Source organism: Botrytis fragariae, assembly GCF_013461495.1.
Source record: "Botrytis fragariae strain BVB16 chromosome Unknown tig00000061, whole genome shotgun sequence".
Taxonomy (NCBI): domain Eukaryota; kingdom Fungi; phylum Ascomycota; class Leotiomycetes; order Helotiales; family Sclerotiniaceae; genus Botrytis; species Botrytis fragariae.
The window spans coordinates 750,575-774,145 of NW_023500994.1; the positions used below are offsets into that span (position 1 = coordinate 750,575).

Here is a 23,571-nt window from a genome sequence, read left to right on the forward strand (position 1 = left end):
CGCCAGTGGTAACGTCAAACAGCTAATGGCACGATAGTACCTTCACGTAAGTGGGCCTCCCCCCTTCATTCCCAGTAGTACTTAGTTGATGTGGCGTGTTCCGCGGCCGAAATTGATACATGCTTAAATTCGATATCACTGCGGCCAATTTCAATCCACTAGACGCATGTCCGCGACCAAGTCGACATATATCATACATTCCTTCATTCCTGCAACCCTGCAAATATACTACACCAATGTACCTCGTTTGTAATTGTCGTTCATTTCATCCTTCTCCCTCGCCTTGTAAAGGACCTCTGGATGTCTGTGCACACTCGGCATCATACCCAAACCAATAGACCTCCTAATTGCCTTTGCAATCTTTCTCTGATTGACCGGCCTTAATCCAGTTTCCTTACTTCCTCTAATTCTTCCCATCGGTGTTACATATTCTGACATGATGGAGAAATTCTACAATATCTCATTAGTCCACTTAAGGCTTCTCTCAAAACCCCCTAACATCTTACTCTCTCGATTCCCGAAAGAAAAACTGACCTTGTAACTTCCGGTAGCTATAGGATCAAAAGCAACCACATCAAAAACATCCCTCGTAACCTTTCCCCTCTTCTTCCATTTCGCCATTTCTATTCCACTCAAATCATGTGGCGCATACACATCTCCAGCTCTCCACCTTCTATGTATTTGTTTTGTCAAAGCTGATCTCGAAACATTGTCTTCGTATTCCTGAGCCGCAGTTTGCTGCACCCTAGAATTGGCTGCTAATGCCTTGCGTCGCTCGTTGCCTTTTTCTTGAGCTTTGTTCACAAGAGACATCAGACTATCGTAACCTCTCATTTCTGAGGATGATGCGTCGGATCTTGGAGGAAGTTCTGCGAGGAGCATTAGCAATTGGCTTCGTGGTGGAAAGACTGTTGAATTATAATTGACATACCAGCGGCCAGAATTCTACCAGTTGAAAATCGCATTCCGAGGAACGGCGACGATACCGCATTGCGCGCGGCGTTTAAACATTGTAGTCGAGGAGGCATGGTTGCTATACTTGAACGATTCAATACCACAACCACTTGGTGTTGCTCAATACCAAAATCTTGAAGTCCAAAGCGGGCCGAAACCCCGCATCGGAGCTGGTTATTCCGATGACCCGCAAAAATTTATTCTGATATCTACAATGGAATAATGATAGCCATCAAACATTTGCGCCAGACACAACATCTTTCAAATCTTCCAATTGAACTCAATTATACAAAATGGTTCGTAAACTCAAGCATCATGAGCAGAAGCTCCTTCGAAAAGTCGACTTCACAACCTACGCGTCAGATAACAATCATCGAGATGCGGCTGTTATACGGAGATATGCGATCCAGAAACCTGGGGACTACCAAAAATACAATAGACTCTGCGGTGTAGGTTTCTAGTTCTCGTGACAGGAACCATCAGGTACTAATATATACATATGAACAGTCTCTCCGTCAACTCGCCCACAAACTCACACTCTTACCTCCCGATTCCCAAGTCCGTCTAAAGCAAGAACAGCTTCTCCTCTCTAAACTTCACGACATGGGAATTCTTCCCTCCACCGCTTCCACTTCCAAACTTTCCTCCGTCGAATCGCACGTTACCGTTTCCGCATTCTGTCGAAGACGTTTACCAGTTGTAATGACGAGATTAAGAATGGCAGAGACGGTGCAGGCTGCGAATAAGATTATTGAGCAAGGACATGTTAGAGTGGGCACGGAAACTATCACAGACACGGCATTTTTAGTTACGAGAAGCATGGAAGATTTCGTTACTTGGGTGGATGGTTCGAAGATTAAGAGGAATATCTTGAAATACAGAGAGAAATTGGATGATTTTGATTTGTTGTAGAGGATCGGAGACGAGGTTATGCATAGTTGGAGTCTTGGACGTAGGAAAAATTGCTTTGCTCGGAGTTTCGGGGTTGATGGATTTATTTGAGAGGGATACCTTGAACCAATTCATGGATAAAATAAGTTGTAAAGTATGACAAGAAACTAATGATTTCGATGGTCCCAGATTCCTGGAGATGGAGTGCGAATCAGCTTGATTATTAGATTCATGCAAAGAGAGATGAAAGTAGGACGACAACGGAGATTCCTGAAATTAGAGGATATGGAGGATGGGTGGTCTCATGATTGGGTTTTAACTTGAACAGCGATATAGCAAAGGCTATGATAGAGCGTCCTTCATGGAAATCCCAAGCTTAAGTATCTTTCGGCGGGCGATCACCGATTTACCACAATCATGATGAATACTATTGTGATTTCTGCAGACAATCACGCTCATTCCTCACAGCTGTACACAAAAGTCAACTTATTAGATTCTCTGGTCAAGGTTCACCAAAAATCAGCCTTCTGATATCAGATACAGATGCAGAAACCTAGGTAGCTCCATCATCTGATATCATTTAACTTTTTTTTCATCAATCCTTTTTACTTGCTTGTGTGAAGAAACACTTCTGTTTATTATCATCTAAAAGCCATCATGGCAAGTGTCATCTATACTATCATTATATTCAAAGCTTTTAGCTTTTTTAGCAAATCGTTCAAACAACAGCAAGCTTTGAAAAACAAGTCAATTTCCCCATAATAAAGTCATGAATGTTTAAATTTCTTGCGCTTGTTTGCCTTCATTACACTAAAGCTTGCCACAATCCATATGAACTGATTCCTCAAATACACACGCACTGCGAATCTCCCATGTTCATTTTGGTATGAATTTTTTACTCAAAAGCCCCAGCACAACCACTTGCAACACTCTGGATCCGATTCGCATTCACATGACGCAGCGAAGTTGGCATGTTGTTCGCAAAAAAAGATACACTATCTCCAGCACGCTTACCTAGCACCTGCAATTCAGCTCCCGCAATAGCGCTAGATGAAGATGCACTCGTCGTAGAAGTTGTAGCCATACTCGCCGAAGCAGCATCAGAAACACCATAATACGTCTTGGTGGGAAAGAAATTAGGCTCTTGAATATAAATCGTCTCGCCACAGAGAATTTCCACAGCGACGAATTCTCCGGTCGTGAGGGCACTAACAGGGACTGTAACACCTGCAACAGCGGTATTGCACATCGTGGGTGTAGATGTGGATGTGGATGTGGCGATCGTGGTATTTAGTGTCCAGGAGGCGGAGATACCGTACCAGGTCTTGGTGGGGTAGAAATTAGGCTCTTGGATGTAGATTGTTTCCTCGCAGAGAACTTCGACCGCGACGTATTCGCCGGTTGTGAGAGCGCTAGCGGGAATTGTTACGCCTGCGACGGCGGGGTTGCATGATGTTGTTGTGGCTGCGACTTGCTGTTTGTCTTCGATGATGGGTGTTAGGATGAAAGTTGGTGTTGAATCTGTTGATGATGATGCGGAAGCAGGAGTATCGGTAAAAGGGTCTCCGGATGAAGAAGCAGAAGCAGAAGCCGGAGCATCAGTAGAAGAATCTTCAGATGAAGAAGCATCGAACTGCGTGCTCGCAGCAGGGAAATCAGAGGTAGGAAAACTATATGGTGTATTTCCAAATGTACTCGTCACAGCAACAGCTCCCGCCGCGTAGGTGCTGGAGCTGGTGCTGGAGCGAGTAGGCTCCGGCACACCCCATTCTGTGGCGGGGAAGAAGTTGGGTTCTTGGATAAAAACGGTTTGGCTGGAGAGGATGACGATTCCGACCTGTTGGGTTGGTGTTAGGATTAGTGATGGTGTTTTTCTTGAAAGACTGATCGGGTGGCTGTTTTAAGTGATTCTAGGTTGAGCAAATTGGTGGTAGGGTGATGTGGAAAGAGAAAGGGGAGGGACCAAATGTGGTAGGAAGAAAGTCTAGAACTTACTTGCTCACCAGTCGTCAAAGCAGAAGTAGCAAGTGTAGTAAAGAGACCGAAAAGACCTGATACTCTCACGCCTGTAGCTTCTTCCTCGCTACGCTTGATAGGGTTCCCAGAAACAATGACACAGAGAAAGGACAGGATTGTCAGGAAGTTGATTGTAAAGACGGGAACAAACATTTTGAATGAGAGACGGGTGGTCATATGTTTTTGTGTTGTTTTGTTTTGTCTGTATGGTGTGTGTGTGAGGGGGGAGAAACTGAGGGAAGAGAAAGAAAGAGAAAGAGAAAAACAAGAAATGACAAGTCTACCAGAAAACACGAAAGAGAGATGCTGAATATTCATTGACTCCGCCACTTCCTTTCAAATTCCTTTCAAATCTCTTTTCGTGTTTCTATTCTCTATAGTGAATGTTATGGATGGGAAATGAGAAGATGAATATCAGATCATGATACTTTCAAGAGGGGAATCATCACTCCGAAGACCGAGAAGTGAATAGGTAGGTAGTAAGTTTGTGATGAATGTGTGAGGTTGTTTGGTTTGTTTGGGTGATGAGTGTATTGATGATGATTTCTGGATGGAGAGTAGCAAGTAACAAATAGTAAATACAATCAGGAAGTAGACAATCTTTGTTAATATTGCCTTCTTGAATAACTTAATGGGACTCATTTCCAGATACAAAATACTATTTAATTCACACGAATACCTCTCCAAGTGAAGAACTCAGCATCAATAGATGCTACTCATCCATTCATCTCATCAACATTCTCACTAGGTAGTTACCATATAATAAAAATCCACCTAGCTACCCCTCCATCCAATGAGTAACTCTACTTCACATTCCCCCTCTACACTTCACCTTGAAACATTCAAGATACCCCGAGGTCAATCTAATACAAATCAAAACAAAGCTAATTTCGGATTCGGTTCGAGTTATCATGTCATGTCAAGTAATCAAACCCCTCATATACCAATTTCAGCTACTGTAGAAATGTAATGAGAAGCGGGGAAGCTTGTTCACAAATGTTTATATATACCTCCCCAATACCTATGATGTCCCCTCTTTCTTTGTAAAAGTATTCCTCTTTCTCCAGATACACTCTTTCTAGTATCGATTTCGGAAAGCTCGTTTCATTGTAAGATACTTTTGACATCTCTGTATCATAACTATACATACAATTTGTTTGTACTTTCAAGTTTGATTTAGTTTATTGTACTTCCAGCTTCCAAAATCTTTGTACAATTGTATCCTACTACATAGCGAAGAAAAAGCTACATACATACCTGGCAAAATGGATCGTCAAAGAGATGATTCGGCGGAGCGCAGTCGCAGTATGTATATCTTCTATCATCCCTTCGAAACTTACCTGCTGTAGTAAAATCTTCACTAGACTGACACATTCAACAGATAGGGATTCAAGGGAATCTTGGCGAGAGGCTACTAGGTATGTTAACTCTTTCTTCCTCTCTTCCTCTCTTCCTCTCTTCTTATCCCTTTCCTCATACAAACTAACAATCCCCCAGCATGCCCCTCCCCCTTTCACCCCCACCTGCAACCCGCCAAAATCCCCCAGGAACAGCAGCAACAACCACAGCAAGCACCACCACCACCACCACCACTCCAGCCCCTCCACAACCCCGGCTCTCTCACCATCATCAACACCCCATCCCCCCACCAATCCACCCGCCCTTCCACCCCTACACCCCCCAACTCCACCCCCCCGTCTCCACACCGGAAAACCTCTTCAACAGAAGAAACCTCCCACCCTTCACACCTCTCCCCATCGCTGATCTCTACCAGCCGGGAGGAACCTCCTACGCTCCACAATCAGGAATATCCGGTGGTTCAACCCTGGGAGCCGGAGTAGGAGCTTCTCATACCATTCCCGTTGGCGGTGCTGGCGATATGCACGCATCCGGCACATCTTCCAATGCGGGATTTCCCAGCGCCAAAGGAAGATATACTCTCCCAAAACGAGAATCCAACGGCAAAGCATCGGCGACCGCTTCGAAGCCGTATGTCGTCAAACCCAAGTCCAAATCTTCAGGCGTCAAATCCTCCCGAGTTTCCAAGTCCAAGAAAGCCTCGGAGTCCTCCGGCACAGCAACACCCGCTGCAGAGGATCTCAATACATATGTGGATACCATCATCGACACCCTGAGTAAATCCCTCTTATTCCCCCAGTCATCTTTCGAGTCTTGCTAATACGATTGCGATATAGCTGGCACAATTGCCGATCTTAATGGTGTCGCGCAGGGTATTCGTAATGTACGAATTGAGGAGGAGCGGAGAATACAAGCAAGAGCGGCTGCTGCTGCTGCTGCTGGTGAAAGAGGAGATCTTGCGGATGAGGAAGAAGAAGAGGAAGAAGAAGAAAGTATGTTATCTGATTAGGCTGCGATTGTTGACTTTGCTAATACGTTCTAGATTGATTCGCATCCCAATTTTCCTGGTCTCGTCGTTGGTTGTCCTAAATCTGCACCTTGATATGAACCCAGGTTTTTGATCAACAAGAAGAGACAATAAGAGACCTTCTGCGAATCCAACTCTTCGATCGTTTGTCAGCAGGACGTTTTTCGCACATTGTACACACCGACCAGAAAAAACCTCACGTGTCCTCCTATATCAGTGGGATGATGTCGAAAAATTGTTGATACGAAGCTCCCATAACTTCGGTGGCTCTAGTGTGGTTTTAGGATGTATAACTTCGGGTATCTAGAAAACCGTTATACATGGTTGGATACTGCAAAGCTCTTTAAGGACGGGTTCCTGGGAGTATGGGGGTCGGACTAGATACTTCCATGATGGGAGTTTTGGTTTTATGATAGAAATAATAAATGGTTGATTGACATCTTGAATGATTTTGTGAGATAGCAGTTGTTGAATGTGAAGATAAGAATGATGTGCCACTTGAATCATAACTTGCCTACAAAGACAATAATTGACACCGTCGTTACTATAAAAAACTATACTTTCAAGTCTCTTGACTTCAAACAGAATTGTGGGCTGAAAATACATCGGAATAATATGTAAGCCAGTTGAAAGTCGATGGCAATATTAATATCCCATGGTACCGTTATTTATTATATTCTGCCCAACATATAGTCTTGTGATGAAATGGATTCCATGGAACAAGTTATTCACCCATTATCATTACAATCCTCCAAATCTCTGAAATTCCCAGAAAACACTCAAGCCCAACACTCGAAGACCTCATCTCTGAAAATAACTACATTCGAGTAACAGCTAACAAGTAGCGAGAAACCACATAACCTCCTCCAAAAAAAGTTTTTCAACTTCAACCTCGAATTCTCTTCAACTTATTAAGAACATCCCGGATTTGCAGCGAACTTTCGTATTGGAGAAGGAGGAAACTAATAGATTCAAATGCCTAGGGAATTTGAAGCAAAAGAATATAACCCTTTGACTACAGTGCATTGTCTCCTCCTCTCTAGATCTCAAACTGAAAATAGCATCATGAGTCACTAAGTGTTTGATCAACGTTTACCTTTCTTATTCTAATAAGCAATGAACTCGCGGAAGAATGAGAAATTCCTTGCACAGGATAGTGAGAGTACAATCAACCTTTCAACAGACCCTCACAATAAATGAAATGAAAGATATCAAGACACCAACTAAAGCCTATAAATGACATGCATTTACAACTCCAAACCCAAAATTGCAAAAATTACAAAAACAATCATCATGAATACTCCAAATAATGTAACCTCTGGCCTCTATTGCGAAATAGACAGATTCAGATGCTTACAATGCGGGCACGATGATTATCGCCACAGATACCGATGTGAGAGACATCTAGTTGAGGATGCTTACTGTAGAGAGGCGATACCCATGATCACGCCAGATAGAAATGTGTTTTGTAGAGATTGCGCAGAAGAGTAAGTTTTGAGTCTTTCCTCGTTTTCTATAACACAACTAAAATAAACTATGGTCAGTGATGATCTAGAAGCTAGTAACCAAGGACATATGTCACCGAAAATGCCAGTGACTCAGCATGTATCCGTCGGTAGCAATATCACACAAGGAGGAACAGGAAGCCAACCTGTGTCTACCAATAATTCGCAAGCACCGGGTCCTGCCAATCCAAATATGTCATCAGAAGGGTGGAATGAGCCTGGAGGTGTTCAACTTTCAACGTTCAACTCACAATCCTCAGCTCATGCATCTCCAGACCAAGATCTCGAGATAGCACCACTGGTGTCTCAAATCCCCCTCGCAGCACCGCCATCATTAGAGAATAGTAACACAACCACAGCACCACCACCAACACTAGAACCAACACTAACATCGGAACCAACACCACCACCAACACCAGCACTGGAATCATCACCGGAACCATCACCGGAATCATCATCGGAACCAGCAGCGGAACCAGCGATAAGACGGACAGGAATTTGTGAGAGACTCCGTAGCTGGTGCTGTTGCATTTCCGAAGAACCCGCCACATAGAGACAACTTTGCACCAAGGAACAAGTGGAAGGATTTAAACGAGATCATGGCAGATTGGATATCAGAATTATTCTGACTGCTGTGGTATCCGTCTCAATGCTTGAGTTTAGATATGACATGAAAACTGTGCCGCGATATTTAACGCATGGTTATGAAATTGAGATTGTTCATTCCGTATTGAAGATTGAAAGTTCTTCGTTGTTAACTAACACAAACCAAAACTCGACGTTGTGTCATTTTTCCAGACCACCGCATGTACTTGATCAGTAGGCGATCACACCCAAAGACATCACATGATTGTGATGATTGAACAGTGCTATCATAAACCGGCGTCTAATATCTTCTCATTGACTTCAATAAGATACCTATATATAGCCCAATGCCGGTCATTTGCCATGATGATCATCATGTTCTATCTTGTATATGACTACCAAGCAGGTGCATCTTTTGGAATCAGAATGCACTAGCATGCTATATATTGTTTGGTTTAGAGTTATATATTTTAACATAGATGGTAATGTCAGACTATACCTCATGCGCAGTGTTGTGAGATACGTTAATCATCATCGTGCTCGAGAAATGGCAGAAGCCTGTCTGAACGATTCAGTATCACGAGAAGCAATGGTAGAAAACGCAATATCGGTACTTGATGACAGAGAAAGAATTCTGGATGAATCCAGTTAGGTCGAAGGAGATCTGCATAAAATGCTTGCACTTCTTGATACTTATCGAGCAAAGAATACGATGTATATCGACGAGCTCTGTATCATTTCAACCTGACCGTATGGCGCGCAACCAAACATCAAACATAGATTTCCACGAGGCGAAGTGAAGGATGAGTGGATACCGTTTCAATTTCCTTTCGTAAGCAATACCATACCCAACCAATTAGATACCCTCACAACACCATCGGTCCCCAGCAGCAAACACAGCCAGCTTTGAAACCCAAAGATCCGAGATGATCTCGAGGTTAAACCAGCCTTATATTCTTAAACTGATCGACTACTTAAATAAACTCAAAGAATTGGGCGCTGTAGATCGAAAAGCCTAATTGCCCTACTTGCATGGATTGCGTGCAGGCTGGACTCTGTGATCTGTGGTTTCTACTCGGTCTTTATTGATGGTCCCGTTTTTTGAAACTTAACCTGTGAATATGCTTCATCTAGAACGATAGTAATGATGTGAAGAAACCACATTGACGCCCATGACTATTTTGACCGCTAATGTGGCGGTTAAGGGATGACTATCGAGTTGTATCTATCTAAGGGGGCGTCTTGGTGGTAAAATGAAAGCGAATATCCGTTATCTCGTGGCGCAGCAATGTGAGTTCAGCATTTTTGACCATCTCCCTAGATCGTATGTAACTTCACATGCGGCTCTGTTGAAGGCTGAGGTCTGGTAGATGATGTGCTAAGTCTCTAGCTTGTATCATTAGTATGTATACCCGAGCACAAGCCGCGGGCACTACGACAACTAGCTACACACCAATATGACTGACCATGAGAAGTTTGGATGGAACTGGTTCACTGTTTATTGCGAACTTTATTTGTGAATGTTGAATGTGCATGGTAGAATATCCCTACGATACGAGTGCGTCATCGTCATTCATTCGCTTTTCTACGCCAAACTTTCCACGCTGCATAAGTTGGTCATTTTGTATCATTTTGTACAAGGATACGCCCCTCCAGCTCTCGGGCCAGGGCGAATAGATAGAAGGTCTCTCTCTCCCTAGATGATAATACCTCCCTCTTATAATACGTGCGACGATGTGAAGAATGGATTGAACGAACATTCGAGAGGTTGGGAGGGATAAAGAGTAAAGAGATTAAAGATCATAGTAAACGTTTTAATATAAGTCAGGTAAACACAAGGCAGTATCGAAATGCCTTCATATATACCTATTTACACCAAAAGAAATGCGAGATCTTACTACCGACCTTGTGTATTTCCATCTCCATCTCAACTGTATCAGTCAAGTGTCAGAAAAGCTTTGCAAGACAGAACTCCGTAAGAATCACGAGGCCCAAAACGGGACCGAACACAAACTTCTGATTACTTCCTTTTCCTCGAATGCTGTACCTAGGCTGTCACGCTTCCTTGGATGATCCAAAACCTAATCCCAGCGCTACGAGGGTTGTTGTTCTTCACCAGATCAAATACTCCAAGGTTCCCCGTGGTTGAGATAGGTACCCAAAGAGATTTGACAAGTAGACGCCCGAGATATCGTTGTGATTCCATGCTGTACGGTAAATTGCTTGCTTTGCTTCTTTCGTTGAGTAAAAGTTGAGGTGTGGATTTGTGCATTTGTGCATTTGTGCATTTGTGTACTCAACCACCGAAAAGCTTGACTTCGCCCAATTCACATATGTACACTGACGCAAATTTCCAGTCCACTTCCACTTTCATCCGAAGTCCCCACTGTCAAATTGTTTACCCCCCTCCCCCCCAATTACTCGAGTATCGTGGTGGAAATTTAAAGAATCACCCCTCATCATCTATTATACATATGTTTGGTATAACTCATACGCATTACATATAATAATAAGCTTCTCACCAACAGCATCAAAACATCTATTATTCATTCACTTCTCAAACTATATAAATCAATCATTTGGCTTACATCACGAGATGTCGACATAAGCTATTGGCGCATAAGGCCGTGGGACCAACCATATCAAATCCTAATCATTAAAATTCATTCACTACCTACCTACCTACCTACCTCCCTACATACATACGCTCGTGTCAGGAGGGGCAAGAGGAAGAGTGAGCGCGCAAAGTATCAGCAGCAAAGCCTCGATCCAAAGTAATCCTCCAACTTCCAACCCCCCCCCCAACCAACAAATAACAACCACCTACAACTTCTGGTCTTCTTTTTCTTCTTTCTATTAAAATCATTTCCAACCAACAAATCTATTTGAAAACATATACTGTGTGGTCTCCGGACACATTTACGATTTACCCTTACTCTTTTGGCAACAACTACAGGGTAAACAATTCAAAATGCCTGAAAGAGTTGTTCGCAGCTCTTATCATGACCGAGAGGTCGACTATTATTCTTCCGATGAAGAACGGTCAACTTACGGTCGTTCGAAGCCAAATGGTAGTACTTATCGTACCGTCCAACGTTATCGGGTCGCACCTAATCGAGTCGAGGAAGTAGACGACACTCGATCCGTTCGTTCTTCCCATCGCGAGTACGAAACTCGTCAGGGTGATCGAGTTGAAGTGGATCGTCGCGTCGAAATTGATCGCGAACGTGAACGATATGAACCAGAAGTACGACGAACGGAACGCATCGAAGTAGACCGAAGAGTTGAGGTTGATCGCGAAAGATACGAACCCGAGCCAAGACGCACCGAACGTATTGAAGTTGATCGCAGAGTAGAAGTGGACCGATATGAACCAGAAGTCAGAAGAACGGAGCGAATTGAGGTTGATCGAAGAGTTGAGGTTGATCGTGAACGATACGAACCTGAAAGACCCCGTTCAGCTGTCGACTATGATCGAGCGGTTGAGTATCAGAGAAGTACAGTCGAGCGAGCTAGAGAACCCGAACGTGAACGAGATCGCACTAGAACAGTAGTTTATGAGCGGGAGCGGGAACGAAGCGGAAGTCCCTTACCTTGGGAACGGCGTCGGAACGATAGACCATGGGAGACGGATCACGAAACTGATGTCACAGTTGAGAAAACAATAACTCGACGTCATAATGAACCCTATGAACTCGAAAGATACTCCCGAGAAACCGAATACTACGATCGACCAGAACCTACCCCACCACCAATTATCATTCGACAAAAAGCTCCAGAACCCCAACGAATTATTGTTCAAGAAGCGCCAAGCCCTGCTCCAATCATTATACCACAAATTGCGCCAGAATCACAACGGGTTGAAGTTATTGAAAGGAAGACGGAAATACAACAAGAAATCATTCCACGGCCTGAACCACGCAGAGAAGAGGATGAGTACTATTACCGCCGAGATGTTCGTGAGGTTGGTGGAAGAAGAGATCGAGACGATGATTATGATCGTCGTTACGATGATGGATATGATAGCGAAGGTTATGTCATACGAAAAAAGGTTGTCAAAAGAGAAACACGCAGTCGTAGTCATAGCCCTCATCACCGAAGACATTTGGCAGAAGGTGCCTTAGCTGGTGCTGGTGCAGCTGCTCTTTTGGCAAGCCACAAGGAAAAGCAAGGATCTGAAATTGCTCATCGTGGAAGAAATGTTATTGGTGGAGCTGCATTAGGTGCGATTGGTGCCGAAGTAGTTACTAGAGCACGCAGCCGTTATCGTGACAGTCGTGAGGGCAGAAGCAGGTCCAGATCAAGCAGCCCACATGGGCATCATAAGTTGAAGACAGCCCTTGGTTTGGCAGCTGCTGCAATTGCCGCTGGAGCTGCTGTCAAATATGCCCAGAACAGGAGCGCAAACAAGGAAGAGTTAGTTCGTGGTCGAAGTCGACAAAGAAGTATGTCTCGTGGTCGCCGTTATTCCGATGGCGATGAATATTGGTCCGATGAGTATGAAAAGCGTACTACCATCATACGTGATGGAAGCAGGAGCAGGAGCAAGAGCATACATGCCGACCCAGCACATCGTAAAAAATCCATGGCAAAAGCTGGAGCTGGAGCTGCTATAGTCGCTGGTGTCGCAGAGCATTTCCGGAATAAATCCCGAAAGCGTAGTGGTCAACGATCGCAATCACGAATTCGAACAGCCGCGGAGATAGCTGGATCAGGTCTTGCGGGTGCTGCAGTGGCCGGTTTGTATGAGAATAGAAAGGCCAAGCAGGAGGCCGAGGAAGATGATGTATACGAGAGACGGGAGAGAAGAAGAAGCAGGACTAGGAGCAGAACTAGAAGCAGGTCGAGAGCCAGATCTACAGGCGTATATTCTGATCCAGGTGTTGACCCAGAATTAGGCATGGTTCAGTACGGTACTGAACCTGTATACACGCACCAGCAGCCAGCACCATTCGATCGACCTAACGAGTACGATCCAGCTGTCGCGGCGGCCGCAGCTGGAGCTGCTTACGGTGCTACCAGACGTAGTCGAAGTCGATCGCGCCGACACAAACGAGATTCATCTAGCGGAGATGGAGAACGACCACGATCGCGATCACGAAGTAGAAGCCGTAGCAGAGTACGAGATCTTGCTGCTGGTGCGTTGGGTACAGGTGCGGCCGCTATTGGAATCAATGAATATAGAAAGAGAAAAGAGAAAAAGGAGAAGAAAGAGAAAAAGGACGCAGAAAAACATGAGCGTGAGCGCGAACGAAGACGTGAGGTCCCCCAGCACTCTAGATCAAGTTCCCGCTCGGTTTCCCCGTCGGAAATAAGATCGTCTTTATCCAAAAGATTTTCAAATCTTATCCCCAAAGCCCCCGAATGATCTTGTTATTTCATTTTCATGTCCATAGGTACTTCCAATATCTGTTAAATCATTTGTTCGAGTGGCTCGGCCTCATGTATCTCTTTCTTTCGTACTAACATTCGTTTTGAATCAGGCTATGAAGACGAAGCACCTGAAAGTTACTACACGAATTTCCGTGATGAGACATATTCGCCTTCGCCGCCTCACGCTTCTGGAGGCTCATACTATCCTGAACATAATGCATTCCCACCACCTCCTACTTCTAACCCAGAAACTTTCACCCATCATGGAAATAAATCTACACCTTTTGTTAATGAAATCCCTCCTATTCCTCCTTACAATCCTCAAGACTATGCAAGTCAACGCCCTGCCACTCATGATCCTCATCATTACCCACCTTCATCCAGAATTCCTGGTGACAATGTGAGTACTCATCAATCTTCGAATCCCGAACCTTCTATGACAGTACCTCCTCATACAAGAGAGGAGTCTTATTTCCCTTTTCATGAAACCTCTCCACCTCAAACTGATCATGTTTACGACCGGGAGGGTGCGTTGCTATTATTCATTCCTTTCCATGTGTACAACATAATTTTTATGATTCATCAACATACTAATACTTATCTTCTTAGATCGTCTAAATGTTCCAACACCATCAACACCCGATTCACCCTTGACACCAATCGAAGCTACTCCCTCAAACAAATCTGTCATGTTCGCTCCTCTATCTCCCACTTCTTCCCGTCGCTTAGAACGTATACGTAATTCTAAAGCGGATCAATCAACTTCCACGGTAAATACATATGAACAACCAAATCCATCTTCAGATCGTCGTTATAGAAGAAGACGAAGACGTAACTCGGATCCTTCTTCTGATCGACCATCCAGACCTCGTAAACACCGCAAACATAGGAAAGGAAGACATGGTGATCAGAGTGACAGTGAAAAGAGTGAGGAGGAGGATGTGGAGGTGTTGCCAGCGAGGTTTGATAGAGATGGGAGACCGTTAAGTAGGAGTAGGGATGGAAGTGGCAGTCGGGAACAAGAGAGAGATATTGCGAAGGAGTTTGGGGGTGGGAATGAAATGGTCGAGAGGGTGGTTAGGGGCGTGGGAGATGTGGTGGCGGGGAAACAGACGTGGGGGGATCTTTTGATGGGGTTTGTTAAGGAGGGTGGGTTGGCGGGAGGTTCGAGTCGTGGATCGGTTGCGGATGTAGAGGATGAAGAGAGGGAGAGGAGTAGGGGGAGGAATGGTAGGAGAGCGAGTAGGAGTCGAGGGAGGGATAGGGACAGGGATAGAGAGATCTAGGGTTGGATATAGCGGGTGTGCTTTCTTTTCTCGTTTTTGTTTTTCGCTAATTTCCTTTTTGCGATGCTTGGGATGGGTAATGATATCACGGCCGTGGAAATAATACCTTGACTTTACTCTTAGTTTTTCGTTGGATTTCTTTTGCGTTGACTTTTTTTCACTTTTCGTTATTTCAGACACGCATGCGTTTTTATGATTATCATGATATCATGGATATGGATATGAAATATGAAGTATGGATACGAATTTCCTTTGCATTTTGGATTTCAAATACCCACCTACCTGATACATACATAGGATGAGATGTGCTAGAAAATGAATATGTTATGATTTGGTATGAAATGAGCATGTTGTGGAATGAATGACGTGGAACCTTGATGATTGCTTTTTGTTTGGATTATCTGGATGTTTGGATTATCAAAGATGCTTGAATGAAGCTTGCTTGCTTGTTTGCTTGATTGTGTAATGTGTGGAATGGAATGGCATGGGCTGTTGATGTAATGTGTAATATGTAATATGTAATGTGTGATATGTGTGATATGTGTGATGCAAGATATGGATATGTAAGATATGGATGTGCTTTTCATGATAGATTTTAAGTTCTGCTATTATTTGTTGAGAAATAGAATGATAGAATGATAGATAAGAGGGGCGATTGTATGTATATATGCATGTATTACTTGTGTGATGCAATTTGTATTGGGTGAGTAGTGAGCAGTGTGGAGAGACTAGAGGGAGAGATGGAGAGGGAGAGGGAGAGGGAGATGTTGGTGCAGCTAATATACTTGGAACTTGGAAATTGGAAGTTGAGATTTGGAAGTCCATTTGGTCCAAGACTTTGTTGGTCGATACCGTATAAAGACGGGGAAAAGAGGGTAAGATCGGAAGGTCAAGAGCAGAGAGAAAAGAGAAAGAAGATTATCTTGAAGGGAATGTCTTTCACATACTGCGTATGTGTGTAAACCGTGGAAATGTGTGTATGTAGATGCCCATATGCTTTTCCTTCCTTCCTTCGCTATGCTATGTATAAATGGGGTATCATTGCTTTAAAATGCTAATATAGTGACTGTTTTTCTAGATGGATTAAACCATTTGCTGGCTGTGAAGAAAAAGGGATTAGTGAGTGAACTCGCGCATGCTGCAGGCTAGCTAGGGAATTTCACATACCGGAATAAACTGCCTCAGTTTGATTCCCGCCTGGCCGAATACAGCTGCTGTTTCCGCATCCATACTGTATCCTTGACTGTAAACCACTTCTGAAATTCCGACTTGAACAATCTTGATACTGCATGTTAGACAGGGACAGGTATCGCAATAGAGGATGGCATTTTCGCGGACTCTTTCGCGACCGGCTTCAAGAAGGGCGTTTTCTTCAGCGTGGAGACAGAGACATGTGCCGAGTCCTACTCCAGAGCCTTGCCCTTCGTTGCAGCGGGAACAACCTCCTTCTCCGCAGTTGAGTAGACCTCTGGGTGTGCCGTTGTAACCGGTGGAGATAACTCGTTTTTCGCGGACCAGAACGCAACCCACGCGGCGTTTCATACAGTTACTGCGCTGGGCGGCGAGCGAGGCGAGTTGCATGAAGTATTGATCCCAGCTTGGTCGGAGACGGTCTTCGTTTGTTAAATCGAGTTTGCCGAGTGTAGCGTATAGGTGGGCGAGATCGGAGGAGGTATTGAGGAGACGAATGGTAGCGCGGGAAATGAGGGATTGGAGGCCGTGTTCGGGATCGTAGAGATGTTGATCGGAACGGAGGAGGAAATCTTCGAGAGTGATTGGTGTGGAAGGTGTGTTGGGACGTGCTTGGAAGCGTTTCCAGCGGATGGAGACTGGGGCGTCGACGCTGACAAGAATGAAGAAGGGGCGTCGGAGAAGGGCGTCAAGGATAGACTCGGTGTAGATATTCGTTGTTACCCATCGTTCGCGCCAGCGCTTGGTTACGAAGTCGAGGAGGTCTGTGGTGCTTGTAAAAGTATATTGGGATTGCGATTGAGGTTTTGACTTCTGTCTTAAAGTTATACTATTCTCTTCGACATTGTCTGATTCTTCAGCTGTAACGCCATTGGTGATTTGAGTAGAGCTTTTATTGCCTTGCTCTGGTCGAAGGTAAAGGTGAGTAAAGCCATGGTGCTCTACGAGATATTGTGCGATTGTACTCTTGCCAGCACAAATTCCTGTGATCAAAGGTCAACTAAATATTATTGTATATAAGCTTAGGATATTCACTTACCTCCACACAGACCAATAAACATAACGTTTTTTGGCTTTCTTTTTATCCCAAAGCTCGTTGAAACTTTGACCACAATTTTGACTTTATTTAATTGTGTGAAGATGTGTGGTGGGAGGTTTTGTAAATTCCTATGGAAGTGTGAAATAGCAAAGGCAGCTTGGAGAGAAACAATTATGAATTTGCCGGAGTATCACCGATTGGCTGCTTATATAACCTCGGACCATGTGAGTTGAATCCTTGTCTTACTGAATCACTCAACGTGCTGTATCCCACTAACCCAATTGCCCCTCCTCCATCTACCTCATGATTACAACCTAAGACTCTGGTGTCACACTACACTTCTTACAACTTGACTCCATTCATATGATATTTTGACTTCTTCCACGATCACAGAATATCACATCAACTCTTACAAAACATTAACAAAGCTAACCAAATTGCTTTGATCTTTAGAGTCAAGACTGTACCCAAGATACCGACGTTGCCTTTATCGAAGAAGGCCCTTGGGACCAAGAGGTAGAAGAACTAATAACCTCATTTTCTGCTATTGAAGATTTATACACAGCTCTTCGCGTGAGAAAGGATAACAACCAACTCGACATGGCTTTAAAGTTCGCTCCGTTTGCTTCTGAAATAGAGCTACCATTCTACACAGCTCTTTCCCAATTAAAGATCGATCATGACAAACTGGACGATTCTGCGAGACCTGTTCTTGGTTTATATGAACCAAGAGCTACACAGAGTCCCGATCAAAGTTCTCGTATGAGGGTTCTTGGTAATGCTTTGAGCAGCAACGAGTATGGATTTACCTTCGTGTTTCAAATACGCGTGCTGATTCATTCATAGTGTTCCATCTGGTCACATTCGAGCTGAGGGTAAAATCAAGAATGTTAATACCATCGAAGATTTCAAAAATATGGACAAACAAGCAATGTTACAAACTTCTGCTAAACAAGTAAGTCTCGTGATCTTCTGATCGACTCGCTTCGATACCGTTCTGACAGGGGCAGATTTGGGATGCTATTAATGATGGCACCATTTATTCCATCCCTTCATTACTCTCTTCATTCACTATTTTGTCCTTTGCAAATTTGAAGAAATACACATTTACATACTGGTTTGCTTTTCCTGCTCTTCATTCGGAGCCGGCATGGCGGAAAGTTGAGCAGCCGCCCAAATTCAGCGCAGAAGAAACCACGGCGCTTACGGAAGAACTTGGTACATGGCGTTACAGTCACGATAACAGAGAGCATGGATTTTTTCTAGCCAAGCGAGTATATTCATCTTCGGAACAGCCACAAGATCCGGAGAATGAATCGACCTCCGACCTACCCTTCAGGTGGGTTATTGGATCCTTGAGAGAATTCGAAAATGGTTTCTTCAATGGTGTAGATGCAAAGGATCAATATGTATCTTTTGTTGACCCGTCTACTTATCATGAGAATCCGGGGTGGATGCTACGTAACCTGTTAGTTCTAGTTAGACGGAGGTACAAGCTCGACAAAGTCCAAATACTTTGCTACAGAGATAATCATGCAAAACGCCATGTGCCTCAGAGTTTAATCTTGATTTTAGAGAGCATCTACGACCCAGAATATCAATTCACTGCCCCGGATCAGATACCCAAAGTAACAGGCTGGGAGCGTAATAGTCTTGGAAAGCTTACTGCGAAAGTCACCAATTTGGCTCAATACATGGATCCCGCTCAATTAGCCGACCAAGCGGTAGATTTGAATCTTAAATTGATGAAGTGGCGCATCGCTCCTGAATTGAATTTGGATGCTATTAAGAACACGAAATGCTTGTTACTCGGAGCTGGAACCCTTGGGACATACGTTTCGAGACTTCTGATGGGTTGGGGAGTACGCAAAATCACCTTCATTGACAATGCCTCTGTATCTTTCTCGAATCCTGTTCGCCAGCCATTGTTCGACTTCAAAGATTGTATTGATGGCGGTGCCAAGAAAGCATATAGAGCATCTGAAGCTCTTCAGGAAATTTATCCAGGAGTTGATAGCACGGGACATGTAATGGCAGTACCAATGCTCGGGCATCCGATCACAGATGAAGCTGCTACGAAGGCGAACTTCGAACTTCTACAAAAGCTTATCGAGGACCATGATGCAATCTTTTTACTGATGGATACTCGTGAGAGCAGATGGCTCCCAACTGTTATGGGCAAAGCGGCTGGTAAGATCGTGATGAATGCAGCTTTGGGATTTGACACGTACGTTGTGATGAGACATGGAGTTACTCCTGAAGATGGAGGTCCTGCCGCTCTAGGCTGTTACTTCTGTAATGACGTTGTAGCACCGTCTGACGTAAGTTCTTTTTATTTCTTACCATTCATACATAACTTGCTAATATAGCTCTTATAGTCCGTGAAAGATCAAACTCTTGATCAACAATGCACAGTCACTCGACCGGGTGTGGCACCTGAGGCATCTTCTAAACTTGTAGAACTGCTTGCGTCTGTTCTTCAACATCCGTTGAAAGGTGCTGCTCCTGCTCCGAAGCTCTCCTCAAGTCAACAATCTGGTCAATTGGAGTTCGATCGGGACCCACCAAATCACCCTCTAGGTCTCGTACCTCATCAGATTCGAGGTTTCTTGGCCGCTTACAAAACAATGCTAATCAGTGGCCCTTCTTACGATTGCTGTTCAGCCTGCTCACCAAAGATTGTGAATGCATACAAAGAAGACGGGTGGGAATTTATCAAGCGCGCATTAACTGAAAAGGACTACATCACTGAATTGAGTGGCTTAGCAGAGGTCCAACGCAAAGCCGAAGCAGCTGCAAACGATGTAGAATGGGATAGTGATGAGGAGGGTATGGAAGATGAAGAGCCTGAATTACTATGATTGTGAGCTTCAAATATGTTTCTGGACAATGAGATGGCGTTAAGCTATATATGGAATGGGCATTGATGGTATGACTTATGATTCTATTGGCGTTTGCAGATAGTGGTGGAGGATTTTAGATTGGTTGGCGGGCTTTTGAGGGTATTTCACGGATGATGAGATTTCTCGAGGTAGTAGTGTATCAGACTTTTTAGATTGGTGGTTTTGATGGTTTAAGCAGTTTTAGTCTCATGGAATCGAGATAATTGATACGATATTTAAGGGAAATTATGTCTCTATATAAGCTCGAGGTGACTGTTCTGTATGTGTGATGGTAGTTTTAATCTTGACAAAACTTTAATCTTCTAATTTAGTCTCTAAAATGGTCCATTGATATCTTAATTCAATTCGTGGCCCAGTCCAGTAAAGCCAAGTTGTTTCAAATAGGGATTAGTGAGGGGTAGCTCCCCAACATCAATGATTGGCTGCATTTTAGTGCGGATCTAAACGGGAGTTGCCGCACATTTTCCAAGCTTCGAAGGCCAATGGCAAAAAAGTTAATGAACACCTTGAAGCTCTTAGTACGTCAATTGCAATTGTTCTCTATTATACCGTGAGTCGAACAACTTTGCTGCTTCTTCTGTTTTCATCTAATCCTTTGGTTTTGTAGATTCTGTACATAGCATTACCAATTCTCAACCATGCGCTCCCATTTGACCCGCAGAGTCTTCCGTGGACTCTTGTCAAACGAAGGCCTCATATTACCATGCCAAAATCGAGCCCCATCGTCATTAACACTTCGACGTCGCCGGAATGCACTTCCTACGGTATCATACGCATCGCGTCGTTCTCTTTTTGGATTTTCTCGGAAACCCCCACGACAACCAAAAGCGCCGGACTTGGAACCCGGAATGAAAAAGATGGCAGAGTTTAGCTTGATGACGAAGATCCATGCACGAACTGCGAATAAGGATGATATGCTTAAAGCTTTCAATGAATTCTTTAAACATAAGGTCGATACGGAACGAGCGGTAAATAACATCGAGGCGGGGCATGCGTTGAGAACTTTGAAGTATCTGGTTAGTTGTGGGTTGGGGGATGGTCACTTGAAGGATTTTATGACGGCTTTGAAAGCATTGACGATTATTCCTAAAGATGAAACGAATGATTTTCTGGAACTGGCGAGGCTTCTTTTCCTAGAGATCAAGAAGTTGTCTGAATTGTCTGGATCTAATGAGAATGCGCCAAGTTATGAACGTTTTATAAAGATACTGAGTGGGGTTGGGAAATCTCTAGAGGCTAGAGAGCTTTGCGAAGAGGAGGCTCGAAACTTTCTAGAAGATGAGAAAATTCCCTCGGGAACTTCAATCAAAGAGTACAGTGCTACACAACGCAAAATCATGAAACGGAACTGGTTTACCGTTCTATCTGGATTTGCGCGAGAAGGGAACGAGGTGGAACTACTGAAGACATACGAGAGATTGGAAGAGCTACGCATAGGACGTAACAATACTAGCAAGGAAATCGTCGTCAAGTTTTATACGTCCAGGGACCGTGTTGCGGAAGCGCAAGCGTGGTTTGAGAAAGTTTTCCATGATCCGGTGGAGTTCACGCCTAGTATACTGCAGGACATACTCAAATTCTCTCTTCGTCATGAGGAACTGTTAGATTGGTGTAAAGGCATCTTTCGCAAAGTTTTGGAGTCAGAAAAATTGCAAAAAGAAAAGTGGGATGTTGTGTTTCAATGGGCTGCAAGTGCTATGGACAAGGGCGTTGAAGACGTGGAACGTATGATGCGTATCATGGAAAAGCGTTATCCTGACGATTATTCTATGAGACCTGATATTGACACTATCAATGGTCTGGTCGAATATGCAATATCGAAAAATGATCCATATCTTGCAGAGCGTTATATCGCATTGGGGCAAAAGTTTAATATTCGTCCAAATGCAAGAACTTTCATCCTGCAAATGGACTATCGAGTTGGTGCTGGAGATCTTTCGGGTGCCCATGCATCTTATAACCTGCTCCAAGGCGAGGAGATTTACAAGGACGAAGATTTGCCTGTCATTAATAGATTTGTCCGAGCACTCTGTGCCTCCGAGAATCTGCCTTACAACGAGATTTCATCAATCGTTTCTGATCTTGATGAGCGTAATGCAAGGTTAGAAGCGGACACAGTTTCGTCACTCTCTACGATGTATATTGCCCGCAACGAACTCCATGATGTAGTAGATTTGCTACAAGTCAATACTTACCACTATACCCTTTTAGAGCGGGCTCAAATACGAGATGCGATACTTGCTTTCTGTTTTGACAGAAACAATCATGAGGACCGTATATGGGATGCTTATCGTGTCGTCACCCATATTTTCGACGAGACTGATGTTCCTACACGGACGCGCATTATGAATGAATTTTTCGATCGCAAAAGATCGGATATGGCTTGTCATGTCTTTGGTCACATGCGTCAGCATATCAGCCCCAACAGACGTCCTGTGTTAGATACTTACATAGACTGTTTTGTTGGTATAGCATCATGTGCCGATGCCGAGTCTCTCGATATGGTTCACAATATGTTGAAAATGGACAGTACCATAGAACCTAATACCCGTTTATATAACTCTTTAATGCTGGCTTATACAGCTTGCGAAGATGCTAGTCGATCTCTACATTTCTGGGATGATATCACGAATTCTCGCGAAGGACCTAGTTATAAGAGTTTGGAAATTGTATTTCAAGCATGCCAAAGAAAACCCTTTGGGGATAAACCAGCAAGGGAGATTTGGGATAAGATGAAGAGGATGGAGATTGAGATCACGAGGGAAGTTCATGCTGCTTATGCTGGTGCATTGGCTGGGCAGGGCAAATTAGATGAGGTTAAAGTGTTGGTGGAAGCTATGGAGAAGGATGTTGGGTTTAGTCCGGATATATTGACGTAAGTTGTATTTTTACTCTCTTGCTCTCAAGGCTTTTCTAACATAAAATAGCATTGGAACGATTTATAATGCAATTCAAGGCTCAAATAGGAAAGATTTGGTGGCGGAATGGACAAGAGAATTGTATCCAGAGGTGTGGAAGGAAGCGGAGAAACTGGGATTTACAGAACATGAGGAGGGTCATATGGTACTGAATATGCCAGAGAGAAAACTTAGAGCCTGAGTAAAGGCTGGATGTTATATACATTCTAATCTCCAAATCTCATGATGGCTTGAGAGTTTCCAGCTGGTGGTGATGAGTCGGTAGTCAAAGTTCACTACAGGAAATACTGAAGTTGCTTTTGCTTGTATAATGAATGGTGTATGTCTTGAGAGTCTTGATATCTCTCGTTTCGCCGTTGATCCCTACCTCTTATGTGTAAATTGATTGGGATAAGAAACATCTAGATTCCATAGCGGTTGTATTAGAGACCGAAATGTAGGATGGCTTGGAAAAAATCGGTGTTGATATGCTTTCCCCATTTCTTCGGTGAAGAAAATTGGATTCTTGTCTCTGATGACTAGAA

General features: G+C 43.8%; 9 protein-coding genes across 9 annotated transcripts; 6 read left to right on the top strand and 3 right to left on the bottom strand.

Annotated features, from left to right (window-relative positions):
* Positions 1-228: 228 nt before the first annotated feature.
* On the bottom strand, positions 229-1,028 carry Bfra_008352 (putative 37s ribosomal protein s18 protein; the record flags this gene model as incomplete). The annotated part of the gene is made up of 3 exons (XM_037338715.1): positions 229-450; positions 535-869; positions 932-1,028. The coding sequence occupies 3 exons, from the start codon at positions 1,026-1,028 to the stop codon at positions 229-231; spliced, it is 654 nt and encodes a 217-aa protein (XP_037192021.1).
* Positions 1,029-1,206: 178 nt separating this feature from the next.
* On the top strand, positions 1,207-1,866 carry Bfra_008353 (putative u3 small nucleolar ribonucleoprotein imp3 protein; the record flags this gene model as incomplete). Its single annotated transcript, XM_037338716.1, has 2 exons — positions 1,207-1,403; positions 1,462-1,866. Exons 1-2 carry the CDS (start codon positions 1,248-1,250, stop codon positions 1,864-1,866), a joined length of 561 nt encoding a protein of 186 aa, XP_037192022.1. The 5' UTR covers positions 1,207-1,247.
* An 874-nt stretch (positions 1,867-2,740) lies between these two features.
* Positions 2,741-4,014, bottom strand: Bfra_008354 (uncharacterized protein; the record flags this gene model as incomplete). Its single annotated transcript, XM_037338717.1, has 2 exons — positions 2,741-3,682; positions 3,841-4,014. 2 exons carry the CDS (start codon positions 4,012-4,014, stop codon positions 2,741-2,743), a joined length of 1,116 nt encoding a protein of 371 aa, XP_037192023.1.
* Positions 4,015-5,126: 1,112 nt separating this feature from the next.
* On the top strand, positions 5,127-6,267 carry Bfra_008355 (uncharacterized protein; the record flags this gene model as incomplete). The annotated part of the gene is made up of 5 exons (XM_037338718.1): positions 5,127-5,166; positions 5,243-5,279; positions 5,359-5,996; positions 6,057-6,212; positions 6,263-6,267. The coding sequence occupies 5 exons, from the start codon at positions 5,127-5,129 to the stop codon at positions 6,265-6,267; spliced, it is 876 nt and encodes a 291-aa protein (XP_037192024.1).
* A 1,273-nt stretch (positions 6,268-7,540) lies between these two features.
* On the top strand, positions 7,541-8,305 carry Bfra_008356 (uncharacterized protein; the record flags this gene model as incomplete). The annotated part of the gene is made up of 2 exons (XM_037338719.1): positions 7,541-7,734; positions 7,792-8,305. 2 exons carry the CDS (start codon positions 7,541-7,543, stop codon positions 8,303-8,305), a joined length of 708 nt encoding a protein of 235 aa, XP_037192025.1.
* Positions 8,306-11,308: 3,003 nt separating this feature from the next.
* Positions 11,309-14,996, top strand: Bfra_008357 (uncharacterized protein; the record flags this gene model as incomplete). The annotated part of the gene is made up of 3 exons (XM_037338720.1): positions 11,309-13,595; positions 13,821-14,237; positions 14,320-14,996. The coding sequence occupies 3 exons, from the start codon at positions 11,309-11,311 to the stop codon at positions 14,994-14,996; spliced, it is 3,381 nt and encodes a 1,126-aa protein (XP_037192026.1).
* Positions 14,997-16,050: 1,054 nt separating this feature from the next.
* On the bottom strand, positions 16,051-17,248 carry Bfra_008358 (putative deoxycytidylate deaminase protein; the record flags this gene model as incomplete). The annotated part of the gene is made up of 3 exons (XM_037338721.1): positions 16,051-16,095; positions 16,164-17,170; positions 17,227-17,248. 3 exons carry the CDS (start codon positions 17,246-17,248, stop codon positions 16,051-16,053), a joined length of 1,074 nt encoding a protein of 357 aa, XP_037192027.1.
* Positions 17,249-17,399: 151 nt separating this feature from the next.
* On the top strand, positions 17,400-20,087 carry Bfra_008359 (putative autophagy-related protein 7 protein; the record flags this gene model as incomplete). The annotated part of the gene is made up of 5 exons (XM_037338722.1): positions 17,400-17,450; positions 17,680-18,023; positions 18,073-18,181; positions 18,237-19,547; positions 19,605-20,087. 5 exons carry the CDS (start codon positions 17,400-17,402, stop codon positions 20,085-20,087), a joined length of 2,298 nt encoding a protein of 765 aa, XP_037192028.1.
* A 680-nt stretch (positions 20,088-20,767) lies between these two features.
* Bfra_008360 (putative complex i intermediate-associated protein) lies at positions 20,768-23,228 on the top strand (the record flags this gene model as incomplete). Its single annotated transcript, XM_037338723.1, has 2 exons — positions 20,768-23,004; positions 23,057-23,228. The coding sequence occupies 2 exons, from the start codon at positions 20,768-20,770 to the stop codon at positions 23,226-23,228; spliced, it is 2,409 nt and encodes an 802-aa protein (XP_037192029.1).
* Between the last annotated feature and the right edge of the window lie 343 nt (positions 23,229-23,571).